This window comes from Misgurnus anguillicaudatus, chromosome 17 (assembly GCF_027580225.2).
Source record: "Misgurnus anguillicaudatus chromosome 17, ASM2758022v2, whole genome shotgun sequence".
NCBI classification, from domain to species: domain Eukaryota; kingdom Metazoa; phylum Chordata; class Actinopteri; order Cypriniformes; family Cobitidae; genus Misgurnus; species Misgurnus anguillicaudatus.
The window spans coordinates 35,719,673-35,744,118 of NC_073353.2; the positions used below are offsets into that span (position 1 = coordinate 35,719,673).

General features: G+C 35.9%; 3 protein-coding genes and 2 long non-coding RNA genes across 8 annotated transcripts in view; 2 read left to right on the forward strand and 3 right to left on the reverse strand.

The window, feature by feature from the left end:
* Positions 1 to 12,655, reverse strand: part of dnajc10 (DnaJ (Hsp40) homolog, subfamily C, member 10) — a 29,322-nt gene extending 16,667 nt beyond the window's left edge. Inside the window, exons 1-13 of the mRNA XM_073854689.1 lie at positions 12,515 to 12,655; positions 10,947 to 11,237; positions 10,692 to 10,857; positions 10,113 to 10,163; positions 6,967 to 7,049; positions 6,746 to 6,877; positions 6,572 to 6,665; positions 6,332 to 6,409; positions 4,859 to 4,902; positions 4,645 to 4,776; positions 3,520 to 3,609; positions 2,952 to 3,062; positions 2,531 to 2,645 (exon numbers count right to left, since the gene is read on the reverse strand). Coding sequence (XP_073710790.1) covers positions 2,531 to 2,645; positions 2,952 to 3,062; positions 3,520 to 3,609; positions 4,645 to 4,776; positions 4,859 to 4,902; positions 6,332 to 6,409; positions 6,572 to 6,665; positions 6,746 to 6,877; positions 6,967 to 7,049; positions 10,113 to 10,163; positions 10,692 to 10,857; positions 10,947 to 11,138 — 1,288 coding nt within the window. The 5' untranslated portion in view covers positions 11,139 to 11,237; positions 12,515 to 12,655. The remainder of the gene's footprint in view (positions 1 to 2,530; positions 2,646 to 2,951; positions 3,063 to 3,519; positions 3,610 to 4,644; positions 4,777 to 4,858; positions 4,903 to 6,331; positions 6,410 to 6,571; positions 6,666 to 6,745; positions 6,878 to 6,966; positions 7,050 to 10,112; positions 10,164 to 10,691; positions 10,858 to 10,946; positions 11,238 to 12,514) is intronic.
* A 1,440-nt stretch (positions 12,656 to 14,095) lies between these two features.
* LOC129452150 (spermine oxidase) lies at positions 14,096 to 17,270 on the reverse strand. Of its 2 annotated transcripts, none has more exons than XM_055215833.2 (4): positions 16,598 to 17,270; positions 15,195 to 16,402; positions 14,620 to 14,803; positions 14,096 to 14,412 (listed from the first exon to the last, which is right to left on the reverse strand). In XM_055215833.2, exons 1-4 carry the CDS (start codon positions 16,622 to 16,624, stop codon positions 14,296 to 14,298), a joined length of 1,536 nt encoding a protein of 511 aa, XP_055071808.2. In that variant the 5' UTR covers positions 16,625 to 17,270; the 3' UTR covers positions 14,096 to 14,295. The 2 variants fall into 2 exon arrangements, with proteins under 2 accessions (XP_055071808.2, XP_073710791.1); XM_073854690.1 differs by having other exon boundaries at positions 16,589 to 17,270.
* Positions 17,271 to 17,480: 210 nt separating this feature from the next.
* On the forward strand, positions 17,481 to 19,716 carry LOC129452151 (uncharacterized). The gene is made up of 3 exons (XR_008647002.2): positions 17,481 to 17,613; positions 19,341 to 19,399; positions 19,580 to 19,716. It is a non-coding gene; the product is annotated as an uncharacterized lncRNA (long non-coding RNA).
* LOC129452149 (spermine oxidase) lies at positions 19,059 to 21,660 on the reverse strand. The gene is made up of 3 exons (XM_055215831.2): positions 20,122 to 21,660; positions 19,554 to 19,737; positions 19,059 to 19,465 (listed from the first exon to the last, which is right to left on the reverse strand). Exons 1-3 carry the CDS (start codon positions 21,294 to 21,296, stop codon positions 19,352 to 19,354), a joined length of 1,473 nt encoding a protein of 490 aa, XP_055071806.2. The 5' UTR covers positions 21,297 to 21,660; the 3' UTR covers positions 19,059 to 19,351.
* Positions 21,661 to 23,146: 1,486 nt separating this feature from the next.
* LOC129451578 (uncharacterized) overlaps positions 23,147 to 24,446 on the forward strand; it is a 119,262-nt gene continuing 117,962 nt past the window's right edge. For 2 of the 3 annotated variants that reach the window (XR_012358143.1, XR_008646813.2), the window contains exons 1-2: positions 23,171 to 23,440; positions 23,955 to 24,044. This is a non-coding gene — a long non-coding RNA (uncharacterized lncRNA). Of the gene's footprint in view, positions 23,441 to 23,954; positions 24,045 to 24,446 lie in introns of all 3 variants that reach the window. The other variant, XR_008646814.2, reaches the window with a different exon arrangement.

Consider the following 24,446-nt stretch of genomic DNA (forward strand, 5'->3'; position numbering starts at 1 on the left):
TGAAACACTTCCGTTGTAAGTTCATCTTCGTGTCAATGTCACAGTACGTGACATTTTTTTATTGACACTGATGACTCATCAGCATCTTATAATTTTCATGAGACTGCATGTACTTATCCCATGAGAAGACGCCTCATCTAATTATTCAGATTGGTTTCCCATGAGAGGTGTTTCAAACATTAAGATTGGATACAGTGAGAGATTTATTAAAGGAAAACACCACCGTTTTTCAATATTTTACGATGTACTCAATTTAGACGAATTGATACATATCTATCTTTTTTCAATGCATACACTTAATCTTTGTACAGCACGTCATGAATGTGTTAGCATTTAGCCTAGGCCCATTCATTTCTTAAAAATTTCACATTACATGTTAGACATGTTTTTAATCCGCAATAATGACTAAAGATGTATTATGGCAGGCTAGTAGATGGCGAAGTTATTTTGAAAAGAAACAATAGACGCCAGCAAACATATGGGGCATGAACTGGAAGGGGGGTTCAAGATAATCCCAGGGCCCCCCAGTTTTATGCCATTTTATAAAATACGTAAGGGATAATGTAGAGGCAGCCGGTAGTTATCGGGAAATAAGCCCCGACAGTGTGATCAGGAGCCGACGCGAAGCGAAGGGTCTTGTATCACACTGAAGGGGCTTATTTCGCGATAACTACAGGCTGCGTCTACATTATCCCGCTTATTACACGGCTACTTGCTTCATAAGAAAAAAAACTGGACATGAATATGAATTTGAAACATTTTATTGGCATATTTGTTTTAAATTAAAATTTTTATCCTTCCGCGAAACTTTGCACAAATGCATAAAATGATCGTAATACCTTATTCCTCTGCTTCATACTTGTCTGTCTCCATTTTTTCTCTTTTAGCCAGTCTTTGAGAAGTTTTAATGCCCATTCTGTATTTTTTGTGTGTTGGCTTCGTAGCTGTGCTCTATTTTGTCAAGTTCAGTCTCAATAAGCTCTCTGTGTCTTGTCGTTTTTTGTTTTTCTATCCACTGTTTAAATGTTTAGTTTTTTCCGTACATGTTAAAATTAATGTCAAAATTTTCCATTCTTAATTGCGGTTGTCCAGTGTTTGTCACAAGATGGCGCCAAACAGTAATCTTTGTTGGCGCGGAGGGATTTTAAACATACAAGTAGTACCAGCTATGCGTTATTACTTTGGAGCGGTTATTATTTGAAAAGAACGAACCTGCAAATGTCTCAACTGACCAATCAGAATCAAGCATTCCAGAGAGCCGTGTAATAAATTAGTATAATTGTAATTGAAGTGTAATTAACCTCTTGAAAAGCACCCCCATTCTGGCCCAAACCATGAAAATACCTACTTTCACTAAAAGGGCTGTTTTTACTAAACCATTTAGCGTATACGTGGTATCATTAGAAAGAAGACACTTTGAGCTTCGTTTTCCAGGTTTCAAAATTATTTTAAGATAAAAATTAAAAAAGTTAGAGAGGCTGAAGTACATTGTAATACTTTTTTTTGCATAACACCTTTTTAATAAAAAAAAATCTTAATGATAAATGTGTGTGTGAAACCTAGAAATGCAATGATCCCAAAGCCACAAGTCTAAAGTTGTTATGTTTCACGTTTGAGGTCAATAGGCCCAAAAATGAGGTTCTTGCAAGAGTTTTTCTAAGACTAGTGCCTTTTCTAAGTGCCAGTTAGCCCCAAAATAAAAGTCTTTTGTTTACATGCATACACGTTCGTTCTTCTTATTATTTATCCTTATGTAAGCGTATAAAATGCCGTTTCCACACCAGGAAATATAACGTCACATAAAGATCGTTGGATTTGTTATCTAATTGGCTACACGTTCTGTCTATCAATATTTTTCATGAAGTCATTGGACTTCACGATATTTGACAGCGCTGTTTGGATATTATGTATTATACTCCCGCCTACTTTTAGAAACAATGTTTCTAAGACCTACTTTCACTAAAAGGGTTTGAACGCGACTGTAATCTCATATACAAGTGTTACGATGTAACTAGTCCTCAGATTGTATATTATATTCTATTACAAGAGGTTCATGTGAAATCTGATGTACACAACAGACTATATATCTATATTTCATGGATTATACGCATTTGTGAACAAAAATGGTCATTAGATGTATTTTATTGGAGAGTTTTTATGGGTTATTCACACATCTGAAACAGGCTGGATTCGATCCGTGATCGTTATATCAACACAAGGTAAGGAGTCCCGTTTATATTTTGCATGTTGTCATCTGGACTTCTGTAACAAAATACTATATTTATGATGCTAAAGCATCTGTATCTCAAAACAGAGACAATACGCTGATGCTAAACCCGTAGACCTTATAAACGATGTATAGTAATGTTAATATTATTAATGTTTGTAGACAGTAGGCTATATAGATATTGTTAGCAGCGTTAAAAAAACTGGCGTCTTTAAACCTCAGAAAAATAAGGCTACTAACCAGCAGCACTGCATTGTATCATTTAATATGTTTTTTTATTCAAATTCACATGTTTGAACTCACCATGGTGGATCTCATAATCATGAATTCCAAGCCCTTTAAAAACAGCCACACATGGTTTGTGAATATATAAAGAAGAACAGAGATCTGAATCCGAGATACAGTCCACCTTCCCCACCTGTACGGATACAATCCAATATGATAAATCATGACTTCTGTACTGACTAAAGACATTGTTTATCTCAAATGTTGTTTCCTAACAAGCATAACCTGTATAATAAACCAGCATTCCATAAGACACTAAAAGTGTTATGAAAAAGGTATAAACTGCTTTTGTAAATAAAAACAGCATCCATTTTTAATTTAGTGTTCAACAGAAGACTGTCACACGGGTTCAGATGAACATGGGAGTGAAATTGAATAGGAAATTTTTGAATAAACTATTTCTTTATTGGATAAGATGACAAAGAAACAAATTAGTCACCTGTATGTGAGAGTCTTTCAACAGAGATTTGAGTTTTTTAAACTCATGTGATGCCAGGTCATCATGTCCAAATGAGAAGCTGATGAGCCATCGATGATGAGCCAATTTATGCTAAAATGCAAAAAAATATAATAATATAGGTATCTTTCAAGAAAGTTTAACAGTGATATACAGTTGTGTCACATATACTCTTCGCCAAGTGTTAGTTTCCCATGTAAACATTGATACACGTAGTGTTGGGTGTGGTACAGTTCAATGCAAACACACGTTTTTATGTTTACATATGGTGTTAGTGATAACATACTTGAGATTAGGGCTGCACAATAAATCACATGGGATATCATACGCATCTCATCAGTAAAGCCAGCTCATTGATTAGTAGTAAATCGTCATCACCTGCTTTCAGATGGAGCGGCATTTACTACACAAAGCCGTAGTTCACTGACAAGCTGGGCCATATCGCAGGGCGATACGTCCGCGATAATTAATGCGAAATTGCCCCAATTACTGACGAGATGCGCATGATAATCCCATGCGATTTATCGTGCAGCCCTACTTGTGATCTTACCTCAAAGCTCTCTTTTGTAAGCATCTCCAAGTCAGGCAGATGTCTCAATACTTGCGCATATATCTCCTTAGCATCCAAACTCTGAATAAACTGCAAAGTTGATAAAGTCATAAGTAAAATTAAATTTGCTCTTTTGAAAGAAATATTTGCGCTTTTCAGCTAATTTGGCTTAATTAAAACATTTTAAAGAAAATTATCTTTTTAGTTAAATTTTTTAAAGGTTTTACAGTAATGCCATTCAAATTTAAGTGCAAAGCCAGCAATATGATATAAAATACACACTGATATCTCAGTAAATTTCAATTTATGCTTTACTGGGGTCACATAATATATTGAAATCATCGGAATAGTGCAAATGTGTATATAACAATGATTTGCAATAACTAAATGTTTTTATTATTTCAAAGTTATGTATATTAAAAAAAAATGCATGCACATTCTCTGACATGTGAAAGATAATCAACAATCAAAAAGAATGTAAAAAATATATGTTGGCTATTTTAATTCAAATGAATTTTACTAATTTTATTGTATAGCATATCAAATATTACATTATTTATAGTTATAGCACATATAGCATTTTTCTTTAAAGTCCTTGTAAAGTCAGATATTAAATGCGTTCTGAGTTTGCGACACCACAAAAAAAGTGTGATTAACCACCTAGCTAAATTTGAATGATTAAAAAAAAGCCAAATAAATAAAATAAGTTATCAAAATCAGAAAACAGAAAAACAGGCAGGATTATCTGCTCTCAAACGTTGTAGGCGTTTCCACTGTCTGCGCTGAAACCACGCCCACTCGCGGAAAAGCTGCCAGTCTCTCTCAACTTTCAAATACTACTACAATCAAATAGACGCTCACGATTGTGTGAGGGGCGGGGCCATGCCCACTGGCTCAAGTGCGTCATCGAGCCACCGTTTTAGGCCCTCCTAATAAAAATCCTGAACTGAGAAATGGTGAAAAAACTATTTAACGATCTAACTCTGCAATTCAGTACTACATGGTTTACAGTCTTTGTTGCGTGTTTCTGCAATACATTTGTAATGCGTTCAGAAACGATTTTGAAGATTGACAGCCCTACTTTTACACAATCATTCCTTTAAAAACGTCAGATGGGATCTTTACCAATACACTTCCTTTCTGTTCAAGAGAACTTCCAGGAGGAAAAAGGGCCGTCGTGCTGGTAGTGACGTCAAAGCTGTCACACAGATCTCCCTGTTTAGTACAATCCATCCAGCCTACATGTACAAGACCATCCTGAACAGAGAAACAATGGATTATTCACAATCATTATTGGGACTAAGGAATTGAATTTGATTTAGCATCACCCAACACTTACCAACATTCCAGCGAGCTTCCGTCTCGTCTGAGATTCCAGGCAATCTATGAGAAACATTGAAGTTTGAATGACTTTTCAGCAAGACCGAGAACGATTCCTGATTTACTTGATCTATAAAAATTATTCAGGATTTTATAAACAGCGTTTCCATTTACCTTAAAATTTTGCTAAATGAAACTGCAAATTGAAATACGGCCAAAGGAAAAACATCAATTTGGCAAAAACTCCCATATATCGCAAAAACTTTTTACGCTAGGGTGAGGTGGTTTTTCAGGCAGTACTTAAAAAAGGAACATATGCAAATATTCGCATTAAAGGAATAGTTAACTCATTTTCTATTTTAAAATATGTTATTACCTTAACTAAGAATTGTTGATACATCCCTCTATCATCTGTGTGCGTGCACGTAAGCGCTGGAGCGCGCTACGACGCTTCGATAGCATTTAGCTTAGCCCCATTCATTCAATGGTACCAATCAGAGATAAAGTTAGAAGTGACCAAACACATCAACGTTTTTCCTATTTAAGACGAGTAGTTATACGAGCAAGTTTGGTGGTACAAAATAAAACGTAGCGCTTTTCTAAGCGGATTTAAAAGAGGAACTATAATTTACGGCGAAATAGCACTTTTGGGAGTACTTCGACTCGGCGCAGTAACACCCTCCCTCTTAGAAAAGCGCTACGTTTTATTTTGTACCACCAAACTTGCTCGTATAACTACTCGTCTTAAATAGGAAAAACGTTGATGTGTTTGGTCACTTCTAACTTTATCTCTGATTGGTACCATTGAATGAATGGGGCTAAGCTAAATGCTATCGAAGCGTCGCAGCGTGCTCCAGCGCTTACGTGCACGCACACAGATGATAGAGGGATGTATCAACAATTCTTAGTTAAGGTAATAACATATTTTAATATTGAAAATGAGTAGACTATTCCTTTAACATGTCACCTGACATGCATAATAAGTCATGCGACTAAAACGAAATTTGTTCTCTAGCGGTAAGTCATTCAAAATGGCGACGTTTTTTTTAATGACTTAACGCGAGAGAACAAATTACATTGCCATGCGAGAGAACGAAATATACGTCTTAGTCTCATAACATCAGTTAATGGAAAAGCTGTCATTTCGTACATTTTTTATTGACATTAGGGATGCATAACGATCAATCGCTATTAATCTATAGCAGAATTAAAGTTTTTCTTTACATCATGTGTGTGTGAACTGTATATAATGGATGTATATATTTAAGAAATGTTTACATGTGTATATAAATTTGTATATTTATGTATAATTTATATTATATATAAATATATATTTTTTCTTAAAATTATACATGCACGTGTGCATATTTATATATATATAATAATTATACACAGTTCACACACATATATGATGTAAACAAAAACTTTTATTCTGCTATAGATTAAATGCATCCATAATTGACATTTAAAAAAAATATCGCTATTATCATACCTCCAGTATCAGCACAAAAGGTTATTAGCCATCCGATTCTTTCACCAAATGCCCGATCAATCTCAGTGAAGATATTGCCTGAAAATATAAACCCATACAATTTTACACACACAATAAAAACCCAATGCACTTACATTTTTCAAATGCTAAAACTACGTAGGGAAAAACTGTTTTTAAATGTGATATTAGGACCCCACCAAAATAAAAAAATAATAAATCATAAATATTAAAATCGAATACCTTGCCAAAGTTCAGTCACTTTGCTTTGCACATACTGCATGGCAAACGCGATGAGGTTTGATTTTGATCGGTCGCCATGGTACTTCTCTGGATTCTGTTGGTATTACATTGATATTTTAGGGTCACTGTACAGTACACATACACACATCCTGACGAAAAGCAATACTTTCTCACCATTCCGGATCTGAACACATAAAGGCTGGGGTAACTGCTGACACCTTTACTACGGCACAGCCTGCCATTGTCACCACAGTTTACCGCACCGATTCGAATCACCCCATCCATTTCCTTTGCAAACTCCCGCCACTGTGGGACGCAATCACACGGTGGTCAAATAAATACACTACAACATGCATTGAGAAAGTAAATATGAGATGAAGGGTTGAGTTACGTACCGTGGGGGCGAGGTCGTGACAGTGCGAGCAGCGTGGGAAATAGAAATTCACAAACCAGACCTCTCCAGAATTAACCGCTGCATCTGTGGAAAGAAAAAACCATGTGACCACCACCATTAGCAAGAACAGGTCAGATGTCTTTTTGAAAGAAAATAACAATGAGATCAGCTGAAAAAGTAATGGGTGAAGTTAACAAAACGGAATATGTGACCCTATCTGTGAAATCCAGGCTAAAGTCGAGATAAGATTGATGAGATTTAGAGCATCAAAGTTTGATTTCAGTCAATATTAAAGATATCAAGGTTATGTTTTCATCTTGACTTTACACTATGTAGATTTTACGTATGTAGAAAACAGTAAAGCACAACAAAAATAACTTTCGCTGGGTTTAAAGGTGCAGTGTGTAATTTTTAGAAGGATTTCTTAACCGAAATGCAAAATAATATACAAAACTATATTATCGGGGGTGTATAAAGACCTTTTATAATGAACCGTTATGCAGGGTCCGAAATTAACTTTTTGGCTCACCTGCCACGGGGACTGGTAGATGAAAAAAATCCACCAGCCAAACACATTTTTTACCGGCCAGAATAATAACAGCCTTTTTTGTCACATGTACATTAATTTAATTTGCTGCATTCATGGCAGGGCTCGCAAAATTTCAAAATCCCTGGTAGCCCTTGGGCAGGCACTCTTCAGCTTTTGATAGCCCAAAATGAATGCAAGTAGCCCGAATAAAAAATACAGTACTTTTAATGTAGAATATTAAGACAAAACATCTATCAAAACACAAATTTGTTGTTGTTTTGATGCTGTTGTTTTTTAAACAAACAAAAAGACTGGATTTCCATGTAAACCAACTTTTCCTGCTCATCCCCACACACCAGATTTAATCACCATTTAAAAGTGGTTTAGTGGGTCACAAAACTCACAGTTTGGATCATCCAGTTACAGATTGGATAATTTTTTCAATCAGAAAAACAGGGGCTACTGTCGCTTTAAGAGAGATTCTGCACAGAGTCACTCTCTTCACTGCCCGTACAATCTATATCACTTTAAAGCTTGCTGCGAGAGATTTAATTTTCTTACGTGAGGATAGTAATGACTGACAGGACGAAGTTGGAGGATTTGCCCAACAAATCCATGAGAAATCATGACGGATTGCTTCCTGTACTGCGTCTTTTCGCGCGATCGCGAAAGTGAAAGTAAAACTCGAGCGCGCGCTCAAACGTAATTTAAATTCCCAATGCCTGAATTTCATACACCATTATTACCCATCCAAATCTGTGAAAGAATGCATAAGCCTTTAAATATATGTTTTCCTCCCTATAAGTCAAGATAGCCCGACGGGCAGGGCAGGGATGCATTTTGATAGCTAATATGCAGCAGATAGCTGCAGACCGCAAGTTACCTGCAGTACTAGCTAGCAACAGACCGTCTCTAGTGCGAGACTTGGAGCGTAGAGACGTTCTGTGGCTAGCTCACCTCATTCCCAGATCAGTTACTGGCAAACACATTATATTGCATTAATATTTTGGTATGAAAATCACCCGCCAGTGTGGCGGGTAGCCTTTTGAATTTAGTCGCCAAACGGAAAATCTACTCGCATTTGGCGCTTGGCGGGTGTTAATTTCGGACCCTGCCGTTATGTGTTTATTACCTTAGAATGAGATGTTTTTATCTACATACACCGAGGGTCCCCTTACATGGAAGTCGCCATTTTGTGCCGCCATGTTTCTAGAGAAGCCCTTAAAGTCGCAATGAAATTGAAATAAAAAACGATTTTTTTTAATATTGTGGTATTTTTAACAAATGACTTATTTGTGAGCTTCATTATTTTTAAAAAATTTGTGTGTGCTCATAATCTTTAATCAAAAATGCAAATCTTCTCCCCTCCTCAAAACGATCTCTCTTCACTTCGGGTCATATGGTATGGCAGGTGGGCGGGGTCCGGGAGAAGATTGCAGCGATTAGCAAATAGCAACACGACCCAACTTCAAACGATCCAATCAGATCTCGATGGACAAATTCAAATCCAGCCCTGCCTTATTTCATTTCAGAAGCCGTTTCATTCGGATATACGTCACCACGGGGAAAATAAGGCAATCGCTACTTCCGTTTCATGGCGACTTTAACGGACAAACTTTTTTACTAAGTTGTCTCCGACAATGACATGTTTGTCCGGTGGCGGCTACCGTAGCTTTTCTATGTGTTTCAAAAGCGAGGGGTGAGCAGTGGACTAAGCCGTTGGTTGCAATTCGCAACCTCACCACTAGATGTGGCTAAAATTTACACACTGCACCTTTAAGACTGGGTCACAATTGTCTATGTCACATTTGTTACTAAAACTAACTCATTTTTAAGCAATTTCTCTTTTGCTGTATTGCATTTATTTGTATACATTTGTGACACTCAAAACCCATTCGTAAGGGTACTTTTTTTTTTTTATTGAGACTTGTACATCAACTAAAAGCTTTGTATTGATGAAGTTTGTTAGGATAGGAGAATATTTGAAAACTTGGAATCTGAGGGTGTAAAAATCAAAATACGGAAAAAAATATCGCCTTTAAAGTTGTCCAAATGAAGTCAACTGCATCCACTCACAAAAATAAAGTTATGATATATTTACAGTAAGAAATGTACAACATATCTTTATGTAATATGACCTTTACATAACATCTTAATAATTTTTGGCATAAATTATCATTTTGACCCATACAATATATTTTTGGCTTTTGTTACAAATATACCCATGGGACTTATGACTGGTTTTGTGGTCCAGGGTCACATTTGACAGACGCTTTTATCCAAAGCGACTTAAAAAGCATTATAAGATATACTTTTTTTAGCAGCATGTGTGTTCCCTGGGGTCGCAAACAGATAAAACACATGTGTAGTATGGTGTATTTATCAGCACTAGCATCACAACAATTGCAAAAATTATGACAACTCAAACAGGACACGGATCTCCAAACTCTTTTCAATGCTGCAATGTTTTGAAAGTGCGGGAAAGGCTGGGGAAGTTTATGCAAAATATTTTCTTTTCTAAGAAAACATGACCTGATTTTTGTGAGATTCAAGCAAACAAACACATTTTTAGGCACTTTAGAAATATAACGCATCTGGGTCAAATACTCTTCACTTACCGAAGTCTCCTCTGTCTAGCGTAGTAATTTCTAGGTCATCATCGTAAATGCCTGAAAAACACAGTTTAATGGATAGAAATTTAAATAGTATACACAAATATTGCATATATTTAAAGGGGACATTTCACAAGACTTTTTTAAGATGTAAAATAAATCTTTGGTGTCTCCAGAGTACGTATGTGAAGTTTAAGCTCAAAATACTATATAGATAATTTATCATGTTAAAATTGTCACTTTGTAAGTGTGAGCAAAAATGTGTCATTTTGGGTGTGTCATTTAAAATGCAAATGAGCTGATCTCTGCACTAAATGGCAGTGGCGTGGTTGGATAGTGCAGATTAAGGGGTGCTATTATCCTCTTCTGACATCACATCTTTTTTTTCACATGCTTGCAGAGAAACTAATTAATGGGTTGATCTTTTTCACATTTTCTAGGTTGATAGAAGCACTGGGGACCCAATTATAGCACTTAAACATGAAAAAAATCAGATTTTCATGATATGTCCCCTTTAACAAACGACACCTTCATTTTCTGTTGGTACTCCGTTTAAAAAATCCATAAAGACTTGAAGCAAATTACCAAAATCATATCTGTAATAGTTCCAGCTTTCATATCTTCCTCCCTGCTGTTCATCTTGCAAGCCCTTCTCTCCATATTTGTCATATTTCTTCCTCAAGTCTTCATCCTTCAACACCTCATAGGCCCGATTGATCTTCAGGAACCTGTCATGGGCCGCTTCATCATTCTGAAAAGACAAAATGAAAGCGTTGTCAGTTTCGCATGAAAAGACAAAACACACACGTCTTGATGGCATGCGTTAATAAAGCTACTCACTGGGTTTTTATCCGGATGCATCGTGAGAGCGAGCTTTTTGAAAGCCTGTCGAATTTCACGAGTACTGGACTCTTTAGAAATACCCAACAGCTTGTAGTAATCTTCATCGGAGGAAATAGCTACAAATAGGCATACTGCGACGAAAGCAAACAGCAACGTTCTCCTCGCAGGTCTCTGGTGCAACATCTCCATTGCTGAAACTTAAAAGCTGCTGTTGGTGAAGATTTTTAGGGTTCTAAAGGCGAAGAAATGTTTACAGGAACCTGTGGATCATCACTCTCAACAAGGGACCTTATGAATGATGAGAGATAAAAAGAGAAGAGGAAATGTACACGTATGTGTTTACAGAGGGTGGAGCAACTTTCTTGAGCTGCAATATATTCTGCTATAATCCACATCAGCTTCGCTTTTGATTACATAATTTAACACGCAATGTAAGTTTTGTCCCCAACTATTGATGTGTTTATGTCCCAAGGGGTGATTTTAACAGATTTAAAATTTATTATTTTTGTTGTGTAGATTGTTTCTTTAATTTACGTTTGCAACTTTAACTTTTATGTATAGATTTAATCCTTTTAACATTGTCATAGACCCAGATGTTCTTAACATATAAGACATTAACATTTATTTTTTTAGAAACTTATTATTATTGTATTATTTTTGAGGAGGTTTTTATTTTAAGGTGAGTTTTTTGTTAAAATAAAAAAATTACATAAAAAAATATTTTACTAAATTATGAACAACAATTCTGCCAAAATTTAAGAGATTTCCTTACTGAAAATCCAGCTAAGACCAGCATAAGCTGTTAGTTGGTTTTAAGGTGGCATAAGCTGGTAGCTGGTTTTAAGGTGGCAGTAGCTGGTTTCAGCACTTAAAAAGTGATCAAATAGCTAAACCAGCTAAAACTAAGCTGGGAGACCAGCTCACCAGCTTATGCTGTTTTTTTCAGTAGGGTTTTAAAATGTAATCTTCATTGTTGTAAAAATGACAAAATTCTCTCATAATATATTCACTGTTGCATATAAATAAAATAAATAAATATAATAAACTAGTGCAAAATATTATTAAAAATCTGTTTTGTATGAGGACTGAAGTTCTGGGCTAACAATTGAAGAACTCCTTATTTAGCCTCTAGACTTTCTTTATAACAGCACAGTAAAGTAAAGTAGTTATTATTGTAAGTAAGTTAGTACAATATTGCCATGTACTATTATTATATGCATCACTTTCTTTCTGTAAGTTCCGCTTCTGCATGAAACTTATTTACAACCAGTTAAAGTTTTAGCTGTGTGTCTGTGAGAGATCAGCTCAGGTTACGCGTTTAAAGCGAAAGCAAATATGAGACACGTTGGTTTAGTTTAACAGGTCGATTTACATTAAAACCCTGTTTAAACTTCCATGCATTCCCAGATGCTGATGTGAGATTAAGGACCATGATAATATCTAGTAATGACTGCATACGGGTAAATATTCGGGAAAAAGATAAGAAAAGTCATCTCTAGACATAAATCATGTAACATCAGTAGCTGCTGTATGATGCTATATATACATTTATATATTCGTCTCACCGTCTCGCGAATATTCTGTAACACTCCTCCTCCGTCCCCTGTGTTCCTCTGATTCACCGGTTTCTTCTTGCACTAGTAACGGTGTGAAGTTATTCAGCGGAAAGACGACGGAACACAATACCGGAAGTATGTGCTTTTCAAAATAAAGCTCTCTGGCGAATGAATTATGACAGTGCAGTAATGTTAACAAAATAAATAAAAATAAAATAAAAATAAATGAATTTACCTTTCTTGTATAACATAGATATCATTACTTAACCTATAGATCATATTCTAAAAATAATAGGCTTACTTGGGGAGAGGATTTTTCTCCAGGCATGTTCCCTGGAGAAAACCATTTGAAAAGGGAGAAATAAAAACGATGTTAAAATGTAGTTATATTAAATGATCATCCAATACTGAATAATGTAAATGTTTCAGCAGCAATAAAACATAAATAAATAAACATTACAATTAAACCATTTTAAAATATATTTTACATTAACTGCAACATAACAAAATAAAATGTGTTTTTTATCTGAAAGTAAATAATAAAAACATATCTATTCCACTATTGCAATAATCACATTTAAGCTAAGCTATGACATACTCATATTTTAAACAAACGTCAGTGCACACGTGTTTCACATAGTCATTCACATAGGATTGATGTAATTTGGCTGTACTTGTAAAGTGACAATAAAGAATCTTGAATTTAGTGCACCATGACTGAAAAGATATGTTGGTGACACTTAAAATAAGGTTGTATTTGTGAACATTAGTCATCCATTGACTTCCATAGTAGGAAAAACAAATATGATGGATTTTAATGGGTAACGAGTGCTTACCATAATTTATCAGAATATCTTCTTTGTCATTTATCACAATCTTTCCATAATATTTGTTTTCCTACTATGGAAGTCAATGGTTAGAATCAGCTGTGTGCTTACCATCGTTTATTAAAATATCTTCTATTGTGTTCATCAGAAAAAAGAAATTAATACAGGTTTAGATCAACATAAGGATGTGAAAATTATGACACAATTTTCATTTTTGGGTGAACTATGCCTTTAACATGAACTATTGTATTGATAATAATAACTAACATTAACAAAGATAAATAAATGCTAAAAACTATATTGCTCATAGCTAAAATATGCTTGTAGTAGCTAATGCATTTACTAATGTGCAACAAATACAACCTTATTATAGTGCTACCGATATGCTAAATGGTTGTCAAAACATTGTATGACCAAAAAAGCATATTCTAGTTTTTCTTTATATTTTATTCATTTAATATTTAAAGACACAGCTATCCTGGTCAAGCACAACACATTGCTTTGAATCTCCCTGTTCGTCTTTGCTTCTTTAAACAATCTTTGTAGTGCAGCACTTATAGTGTTAATCCTTTAACATGATGTATTGATTGTTTCATTACTTATTTTTAAGTTTCTTTTAAAAATAAATAAATTGTGCATGATCAGAAAATATATTTAAAGCCATAATAGTCTTATGTATTGGTTTGAAATTTATTTGTTAAAATTAGTAAATATATTCATTGTTATTCTAGTCAAAAATGAACTGGACATTAACACAACTTAATAAAATTGTAATCATCTTTTAATTATTGTATATATTATATACATACATATATTTTTTTCTTCATCAGTAATCCATGCCAACACGTAGCTGTTTAACAATTAACACAGCATACTGTAGTACAGCAGTCTGAATAAACACACACTTATAAAATGTTATCTTTATGATACCAAAGTCTATGTTCTCCTATAGGATGGCGCTGCTCATTTGTAATGGCTGATGAGTCTTTGTGCTTCTCTGACACCTGTGAGGTAAGCTCCATGAGTCGTGGTGTAGAAGTTCACATGTGTAGCTTCACCAGCAAACAACACCTGGAGGTGCTGAAAAAGAGAGAGAAAAATAACTTAAAGCATTTATGGTTTTATGTTTGTATTAATTATCTGATACAAAAAAACTAAACACTTACATTAAATATTTCTAATAAATGTATGTGTTTACATACTGTAAGCTTATGTGTAATATAACATAAATAAATCATAAATCAATATTAGAACTAAACTTAAACTGTTAAGAAGCCAATATGTTACCTTTCTTCCCCTGGCTTTATCTTTAGGGGGAAGAGGTGATGCTAAAGCCTTATGTTCTTTCACTCCATCAACACCTTGAGGAACAAATGTATAGGAGCCTTGGACGTGGGAATCAGTACCCCATCTGGTAATTAACGTCTTTGAGACGTCTGGCACCGACCAGCCTGTGAAAGACCTCAGCAACCTTTAAAGACACAAGTATGTCATGTAAATATAATGTAAAATTGCCACTTTGTAAAAATATGCCGTTTTGGGTGTGTCCTTTAAAATGCAAATGAGCTGATGTCTGCACTAAATGCCAGTGCCGTGGTTGGATAGTGCAGATTAAGGGGCGGTATTATCCCCTTCTGACATCACAAGAGATTTTTCAATGACCTATTTTTCACATGCTTGCAGAGAATGGTTTACCAAAACTAAGTTAAAGGGTGATCTTTTTCACATTTTCTAGGTTGACAGAAGCACTGGGGACCCAATTATAGCACTTAAACATGGAAAAAGTCAGATTTCCATGATATGTCCCCTTTAAATTACAGTATTTTTTACAATAAACTATTATGTATGTACTATGCACATACCTTACACAGATAGCGGCGATTTCACTGTCGGGAAGCGTCTCCATATACAGTGCTTCTCTACCTGTGATCCAGCCTAAGAGAGCTGTGGGGTGACGTGCCACTGTATCAAAACCGGTGATCTTCTTGTACCACGTTGTCTTCCAGGTTTCTCCTTCAGATAAAGCTTTGTAAGCTTCTTTATCTTCTGGCCCCTCATTCCACACCAACTGAACCCCAGCACAGTCCTCCGGCCAAAACTTTTCTTCAAAATACAGGACAATTTTGTCTACTATCCCAAAGCCGAGATTTTCAATGGCATTCAGCTTGTTTTTTGGTAATGATGGCTCAAACATTGTCGTTGCTTTGTCTTTGAGAGCCCCCAACGACACAGTGACAATCACATGGTCCGCCTCAAAGCTCTGTCCATTTTCACAGATGATCTGAACGGGATATCTTGGTTCTTCTTTCTGTCCTTTCTTAATCAAATCCCACCGGATGGTCTTTACCTGTGCATTACACTTGATAGTTTCTGCTGGCAGGTTTCTAAGGAGAACATCTAAGATTGCTCGATAGCCACCTGGTTCTAAAGTGTTGAAGAAACCTCCCTCTAGTTCAGTGTAATTACTAATCTGAGATGCAGACACCTCATAGAGAGAAGAACAAGCTTCATCTGTGCATTCAATCCTCTTGCACCATTCAAACACTTTTTTGCCATCGTCTGTCGCTGCCAAGGGTGATTCCTCAAAGGCTTCATCCAGATAACCGCCCAGAGAGAGTTTTCTGTACTTGCGCTCAAGTTCATCATCGAAAGCTTTGTCGGTGAGCTTGCTGAAGTGCGAACACACCTGATCTACAACCTTTGTTGTGATCTGCTTTCCATCTTCTCTAAAAAAGTAATCTCGGGGGGTTACTGAATGCGGCAGGCACATGTTTACACTTGCTGATGGTCCCTCTGACAGCAGATTCTCTTCTTTTGCGATTTGGAAAAGAGGGTTTCCTTTCTGTCCGTGAATCCAGTTAGCACCGATTTCGAGGACATTCTCGGTGAACGGCTTAGCGGTGTGCACCCGACCTCCGATTCTTTCTTTCGCCTCAAGCACCAGGACATTTTGAAATCCTGCCTTTACCAATGTGGATGCTGCAGCCAAACCTGCAAAACCCGAACCTACCACCACAACTCTAACAGTTTTTGGTCCTGCACATGCACTCATTTCTGCTGCTGTGCTTGGCTTTTTAAACAGAGAAGAGTAGAGATTAAATGTAGAGATTTGTTAGTGATCTAGACACAGACTATAAGCCAAGGAGCAAATGGCAACCCTTGTACATCAATAAAGAGCTACTGTAAGTACAGGTGATAAAACCACTCCTGCTTTGCTATCTACACATAAAGATGTGTCAAGGTAACGCTTAAATACCTGCCATACCTGATGCCATTGACCTTTGTAGTCCATATAGACCTATATATTATTTAACAAGTGCATAAATTAAAATGAGGTGATCACAGAATATCCAATAGAAGAGGAAGTTTTGGAATTTGATGATATCCACAATGAGCTTCCCTCGCTTTTTTTGGAGGCTGTTATTATTGTGTGCAAAACGTGCAATCTGACATGAACACATAAGTTGCTCTCATATAGAGAAACATGACGTCAGTTCCATTGACTTTAGTAGACAGCAGTTTTAATTTATTTATTTAAGAAACCCATGGTATGATTTGTCTAGATTCATATTAAACATATTGACCCCATTTTCTTAGTTTAGAATTTTTTTTGTTTGTTTTTACAAAGTCCCCTTCAATAAAGGGAACAAATATTTTATAAAATTAATTTTAATTTAGGCATAATTTTATATTCACAAATAAAGTTTAGTAAAGATAAACCTTTGTTTCTCGTTATTAAAAAAATAAATTTAAGACATTTTTATTTTTACTAAATATAACCAATTAAAACCTATGCAATATTATACCAGACGTAACCTACAAACAAAATGCAACTTTGTGACGTCGTAAACACAGCACTGCCACCGATGTTTGGGTCACCGGTGCCGCCATATTTGGAAGGGCAAAACGGCCCTACACACATTAAAAGTAACTCTACAATTATTAACAAAATGCCAAATCACATAATCAATACTTATTCCTCATCATAATAACTTTACACGTCTAACTATTAAGATTTTAAATAGAGACGAAGGGTTTTGTGTTCAACGTAGATCGTAAACTAATTAAAACGGTGGAGAAATGTAAACGTTATTTTGCCGTTTATGCAGAAAAGCCGTTCACTTCTAGCACGCGAGCCTTTGGTCTTTGTTTAACACAAACATAGAGGTTCACGCGCTCGCACGTTTCATCCTCCTCATTTATTCCTCTGATTCACCGTTTTCTTTCTGCACTAGCAACAGTGTGAAGCGTGCAGCGAAAGACGTCATCACACCACCGGAAGTACGTGCTTTTCAAAGTAAAACCCTCTATTTACCTATCTTCTTTAACACATACCGCCACCTACTGTTCAATATATTACCTACTTCGCCATTTCAAAAGAAGCAAATAAACAGAATTCAAATTCATGTACAGGTCCTTCTAAAAAAATTAGCATATTGTGATGAAGTTCATTATTTTCCATAGTGTAATGATAGAAATTTACCTTTCGTGTATTTTGGATTCATTGCACACCAACTGAAGTGTTTCGGGTCTTTGGTTGTTTTGGTGCTGATGATTTTGGCATACAGCTCATAAAAACCCAAAATTCCTATATCAAAAAATTAGCATATCATGAAAAGGCTCTCTAATCGCGCTATTAACCTAATCATCTGAATCAACTAACTCTAAACACCTGCAAAAGATTCCTGAGGCTTTTAAAAACTCCCAGCCTGGTTCATTACTCAAATCCGCAATCATGAGTAAGACTGCCGACCTGACTGCTGCCCACAAGGCCATCATTGACACCCTCAAGCAAGAGGGTAAGACACAGAAAGAAATTTCTGAACAAATAGGCTGTTCCCAGAGTGCTGTATCAAGGCACCTCAGTGGGAAGTCTGTGGGAAGGAATATTCCCTCTGTCAGAGCCGTCCCAAGCCTTTATGGGGCCCTAAGCAACATTTTATTTGGAGCCCCTCAGTGCCCCAAACTATTGTCAATGCTTAATTATTTACACACTATAAATTTAACAAACCCATTATCAATTATAATAGTTGTAGCTATGTTTGTAATGTAGGAATCATTAATGTCTAAAAAAAAACACCTATAAAAAAACTTGCATTACAATTGTACTGTGATTGTCAAAACATAATGTTAGTACTTTCAATTTTAGGCAAACTGTCTTTAAATTTTGAGCACAGACCACACAGAGACTTATACAAAGGTTAGACACTAAGATAATCTTGTCAAAAATAAAAAATAAAAGAAATATGCCTGAAGAAATGGACAAATAAAAAACAAGAGTATCTATATAGAATTTATTGTTAAAGAGATTTAACTATTTTTTTATCTTAATAGACAACCTATAAACACACTTTTAAAACTACTTTATCGTTTAAGTGAAAGTCTGATGATGACGTAATTATTTTTTATCATATAAATTATTTAAAATGTATTTATATATAAAAGGGCTGTCAAAAAAATCAATCAAGATTAATTGCATACAAAATAAAAGTTTTTGTTTGCATGATGTATTTGTGTGTGTTTATTGTGTGTAATTAAATATGTTATTTATGTATATTTTATTTATATATAATAAAATATATTAAAATCAATCTCTCTCTCTCTCTCTCTCTCTCTCTCTCTCTCTCTCTCTCTCTCTCTCTCTATATATATATATATATATATATATATATATATATATACATGCATGTGTATTTATATATACAAAATAATTTCACACAGTGCACACAGATGGATTACGCAAAAACAAACTTTTATTTTATATGTGATCAATCGCAATTAATCTTTTGACAGCCCTAATATATATGATCAAAATTGTAATGATCTTTTCATTAGTATATTTAAAGAGCATTCTTTTGCATTGCTTTAAAAAGCAAATAGAAGAAATATTACTTGATTAATGCATGCCAACACGTAACTGTTTAACAATGAAAAGGTATATGCATAAATGTAAACAGACTCATAAAATGTTGTCTTCATGATACCAAAGTGCATGTTTTCTTCTCTAGGACAGTGCTGTTCATATGTAATAGTCGATGAGTCTTTGTGCTTCTCTGACACCTGTGAGGTAAGCTCCATGGGTCGTGGTGTAAAAGTTCTCATGCGTAGCTTCACCAGCAAACAACACCTGAAGCTGCAGAGACAAAAGCGGATTACATAAACATTCCTTGTTTTGTATGAATTATCTGATACAAAAATGTTAAATACTGTTGGTATGTTACCTTTCCTTCGCTGTCTTTACTTTTAGTGGGAAGAGGTGATGCTAAAGCCTTCTGTTCTTTCACTCCATCAACATCTTGAGGGACAAATGAATAGGAGCCACGGACGTGGAAATCAGTACCCCATCTGGTGATTAATGCCTTTGAGACGTCTGGCACCGACCAGCCTGTGAAAGACCTCAGCAACCTTTAAAGACAAAAGTATTTGTTTTAGAAATTATGGCCACATCTTATTGCTGTCATTAAAGATATTTTAAGTTATTTAAAATGTAAATGGTACCTCCCTTTAATAACAAGTAGGAATGCACACGCATAAAACATTTCTGTAAAGGGTGTGCCACACCTCTCATTTGTTTTCTGCTTTGTTTAAAGCCTATGACAGGTGAGGTTTCTCAGGGCACACAATGATTGGCTGAGATACCCAAGTTGTGCTTTTTATATGCATGCTATTCAAATAAATATTTTATGGCATCTTTAAAATGTAAGATATAGCTCTCTAAATAATGATATTGGTCATAAAATGTCTCTAAGTAATTGTACAATGAATTATATTGTACTCTTTCATAAATACCTTAAACAGACAGAGGTGATTTCACTGTCGGGAAGCGTCTCCATATACAGTGCTTCTCTACCTGTGATCCAGCCTAAAAGTGCTGTGGGGTGACGTGCCACTGTATTAAAGCCTGTGATCTTCTTGTACCAAGTCTTCTTCCAGGCTTCTCCTTCAGACGCAGCTTCATAAACTTCTTCATCTTCTGGCCCCTCATTCCACACCATCTGAATCCCAGAACAGTCCTCCGGCCAAAACTTATTCTCAAAATACAGGAAAATTTTGCCCACTGTCCCGAAGCCGAGATTCTCAATGGCATTCAGCTTGTTTTTTGGTAAGGACGGCTGAAACATTGTCTTTGCTTTGTCTTTGAGAACCCCCAAAGAAACAGTGACAATCACATGCTCTGCCTCAAAGGTCTTTTCGTTTTCACATACGACCTGAACGGGATAATCCTCTTCTTCATTTTTAATCAAATCCCACCGGATGGTCTTTACCTGTGCATTACACTTGATAGTATCTGCTGGCAGGTTTCTCAGGAGAACATCTAAGACTGCTCGATAGCCACCTGGTCCTAAAGTGTTGTAAAACCCCCCCTCTGGTTCAGTGTAATTACTATCCTGAGATGCAGACACCTCATAGAGAGAAGAACAAGCTTCATCTGTGCATTCAGTCCTCTTGCACCATTCAAACACCTTTTTGCCATCGTCTGTCTTCGCCAAAGATGATTCTTCAAAGGCTTTGTCCAGATAATTGCCCATAGAGAGTTTTCTGTACTTGCGCTCAAGTTCATCGTCGAATGCTTTGTCGGTGAGCTTGCTAAAGTACGAACACACCTCATCTACAACCTTTGCTGAGACTTGCTTTCCATCTTCTCTAAAAAAGTAATCTCTGGTGGTTACCGATTGCGGACCGCGCTTCTTTTTGCTTGCTGATGCTTCCTCTGACAGCAGATTCTCTGCTTTTGCGATCTGGAAAAGAGGGTTTCCTTTCTGTCCGTGAATCCAGTTGGCACCGATTTCGAGGACATTCTCTGTGAATGGCTTAGCTGTGTGCACCCGACCTCCGATTCTTTCCTTCGCCTCAAGAACCAGAACATTTTTAAATCCTGCCTTAACCAGTGTGGATGCAGCAGCCAAACCTGCAAAACCCGAACCTACCACCACAACTCTGACACTTTCTGGTCCTTCACTCATTTCTGCTGCTGTGCTTGGCTGTTTAAACAAAGAGAAGAAAAAAGGTTAAATTTAATAGAAGCAGAGATGCAGAAATCAAATGTAGAGATTTGTAAAAGTGATCTAGAGGGATCTACAATACAAGGAGCAAACAGCAACTCTTGTACATCAGTAAAGAGCTACTGTGAGTGCAGGTAATAAAATCGCTCCTGCTTTCTAGTATCATAAAGGCGTGTCACGGCAACGCCTTTAAACCTGCAAAACCTGACTTCATTGCCCTTTGTAGTCCTTTGCAAAGCGGAAGTCGTCATGGAAAAACACAGGAATGGTGCTGTTGAAGTTAATGTGTTCTCGTATAATGGTTAAATAAAGAAATCAAATTCAAATTAAATTATAATTGCAGCATTTTTATGAAGTGGTGAACGTGTAATTATCTAAGTCTTTTATTGCAACATTACGCATAATGTATGAAAAACACATTTATAAAGTTCATTTGATTGCTTTTGTTTTCCCAGTTATATTTTTTGTAAATGATGACACTTTGTGCTTATAACATTTATTAAAAAAATAATTAAAAATCCTGAACGATTTGCAGTCCTTTACTTTTTGAGATATTGGTTGTCTTGTCCAAATCAATCAATCTGTTAAAACAAGATCTTCAAGTTCTTTGTTGAGGGTTATCTGAAAAAATCTGAAGACATGGTATTGTTTTGTTGGGATGGTAACAGTAAACTAAACTAAGTCCTGTGGGTTTTCATGGCAAAACAAGTTGGGCGAATTGTCCTAAAGTGGCACTGCCTAATGTGGGACACTAAATCTATGGCCAAATAAACAAAACCTAAATTGACCTCTCAAATGTCCAGTCATATGGGTTGAGCAATCATCAAATAGAAAGCACATTTCACAGAAGCTGGAAATTAAAAGATGTCCCGCATTAGGGCATTTTCACCCTATGTTTAATAAATAAGCATCATTGCATTTTAGTTGACACATTATAAATAAATACATTATTTGGTTATACAGGTGCACACAAAATATTTAAATAGAATAAGTAGAAGAATGGATGTCATTTCAAGAATCTATTCATGATACTTTTCATGTGAAAAGTGTTGAGGCGTCATGCCCATTGAAACGGCAGGGGTTGTTGGGGGGTATTTTTGAGCCAAGAGGATTTTGCACTCAACCCTAAAAATCAATTAAGCATCTTTTCATTAGTGGAAGAGCACTTAGTTTGCAGCACTTCGACCTTGGCGCGCAGTAACATCATTACTCCTGACTACACCCCCTCTCGCTTAAACTTCTGTCAATATTACTGCGCCCGAGGTAAAGTAGGCTATACAATACAATATAGTTCTCATTTTTTATCTGCTTAAAAATCGCCACGTTTTATTTTGTGCCACCATACTTACTCGTGTAACTACTCATGTAATAGTCTTTAAATAGGAAAAACATGGAAGTGTTTGGTGGCTTCTGGATTCATCCTTGTTTGGATCCTGGGGAATGAATGGGGCTAGGCTGAGTGCTGACACGTTTACGACGCGCTGTACAAAAAACTATAATTAACAAAATAATGAATAAATGTTTCTCTTTTTGTGTAGTCTATAAGAATGTTCTATATAAAAGGTTTTGATGTTTAATTGACTTTAAAAATTATGATTACAGTATGAAGGGTAGCTGCGCACACTGTGCCCCCTTAAAAAAATTCTGCATGACGCCCCTGGAAAAGTCTTCACGTCCACGTACAGTTCGTAATTACGACTTGTGTTCTGAGTTACGACTTGTACCCACTGCTTGTAGCACGTACCTGATGACGTCAAAGTACCGCGAGAGCTACGAAATCATACGGAGAAGTTTGCTTTAATTCGCTCTCGCGAAACTTTGACGTCATTCGGCTGTCGGTTCTTGCGGCGCCGCATGAAGTCGAACAAGCCTAACCTCACGCGGCGGAAACACTTCCAGTATGTTATTTGATCAATCGCAGCAACAGCCAACAGTGGTAATTAAAATTATTTATTAGTGAATTTTCCCATAATATATCCAGCACGCGAGACATTGGTCTTTGTTTGGTATCAACAAACACAAGTGCGCGCGCTCACACAGTTTAAATGCAAACGGTCCGTTTGACAGACACGGCAGAGATTGTCCTTTTATTCAATCTTTCACATGTAAGTTAACGTTATATCAGCAACAAAAATGACAATGATTAGTTTTAATTAGTAAGTTAATAATTAGTTGAAATTAGAACCTTATATTTTACCCATTTTGATATACTTCAAAATACAGTTATTTCAGTCAGACCTCTTCGTAAGATCAAGATGTGCGGGTATGTTTTCGTTGTAATTGATTTATTTACTTTAATTAACAGTTACACACTCTTCATACAGTTTTATTTTAGTTTAGTGAGGGCAAGAAAAAATTTAAAAAGTGTCTCCAACCATTTTATAAGAAAGGCCTACCACAATGCTATAGTCTTCTTTTAGCATACTTGTTGATTTTATTTAATTTTACCTGTTGATATGTTTTATCATTGTTTAAAATGTTAACATAGATAAAAGAAGCGAAGCCAATATAGAAATATGAAATAAATATTGGGCACCATTTCTGCATTTGTTATGCAAGTTATGCTAGTTATTCATTAGATGGCGCTAAGAAACTGTGTTTTCTTTACAATCTTTACAGAATAAGGAAACAAGACTTAAACAAAATCTCATTTTATCTTTGCAACGACGCCATCTAGAGTAATAGTACAAGGATTACAACCAGGTCAAGGTTAGTACTTTTTCTTACTGTACCGTATATTGTTTTGTCTGCAATGCTAACGCTATGATGAATAACCAAACCCTGCTGAAAAGACCCAACATTTAGTCACCTACATATTCTTATTGTATCAATTACAAATATCTATATGAATCATCAGCTTTATTAAAGCATTACAAAGTTAGTGTGTTTTAGGCCTTGTTTGATGGTTGTTGCTGAAAAGTTTTCTATCTTATACTGTAACTACCATTCCCAAGATTTAATCTCCATGCAATAAACTGAAAACAGTTAGTGCAGTAGTGCTAGTTTACCGTTTTGTTTTTGAAAAGGTGAAATGTTTAGCTCAAGGCCACGAACAAGTTTAACAATACAGTATTGAATTTGTGTATGTGTTAATATTTGGATTAACAAAAA

What these genes read in the sequence shown, in the direction of transcription:
- LOC129452150 (XM_073854690.1), bottom strand. Translation starts at nt 16,624, where the DNA reads ATGGACTACAAAGGTCAATGGCATCAGGTATGGCAG. An exon ending in AATGGCATCAGGTATGGCAG is followed by an intron (nt 16,403 to 16,588) that starts GTATTTAAGCGT and finishes CTGTTTAAAAAG; the next exon opens with CCAAGCACAGCAGCAGAAAT. An exon ending in ATAAAGCCAGGGGAAGAAAG is followed by an intron (nt 14,413 to 14,619) that starts GTAACATATTGG and finishes TCTCTTTTTCAG; the next exon opens with CACCTCCAGGTGTTGTTTGC.
- LOC129452149 (XM_055215831.2), bottom strand. Translation starts at nt 21,296, where the DNA reads ATGAGTGAAGGACCAGAAAGTGTCAGAGTTGTGGTGGTAGGTTCGGGT. An exon ending in ATCACCTCTGTCTGTTTAAG is followed by an intron (nt 19,738 to 20,121) that starts GTATTTATGAAA and finishes TTGTCTTTAAAG; the next exon opens with GTTGCTGAGGTCTTTCACAG. An exon ending in GTAAAGACAGCGAAGGAAAG is followed by an intron (nt 19,466 to 19,553) that starts GTAACATACCAA and finishes TTGTCTCTGCAG; the next exon opens with CTTCAGGTGTTGTTTGCTGG.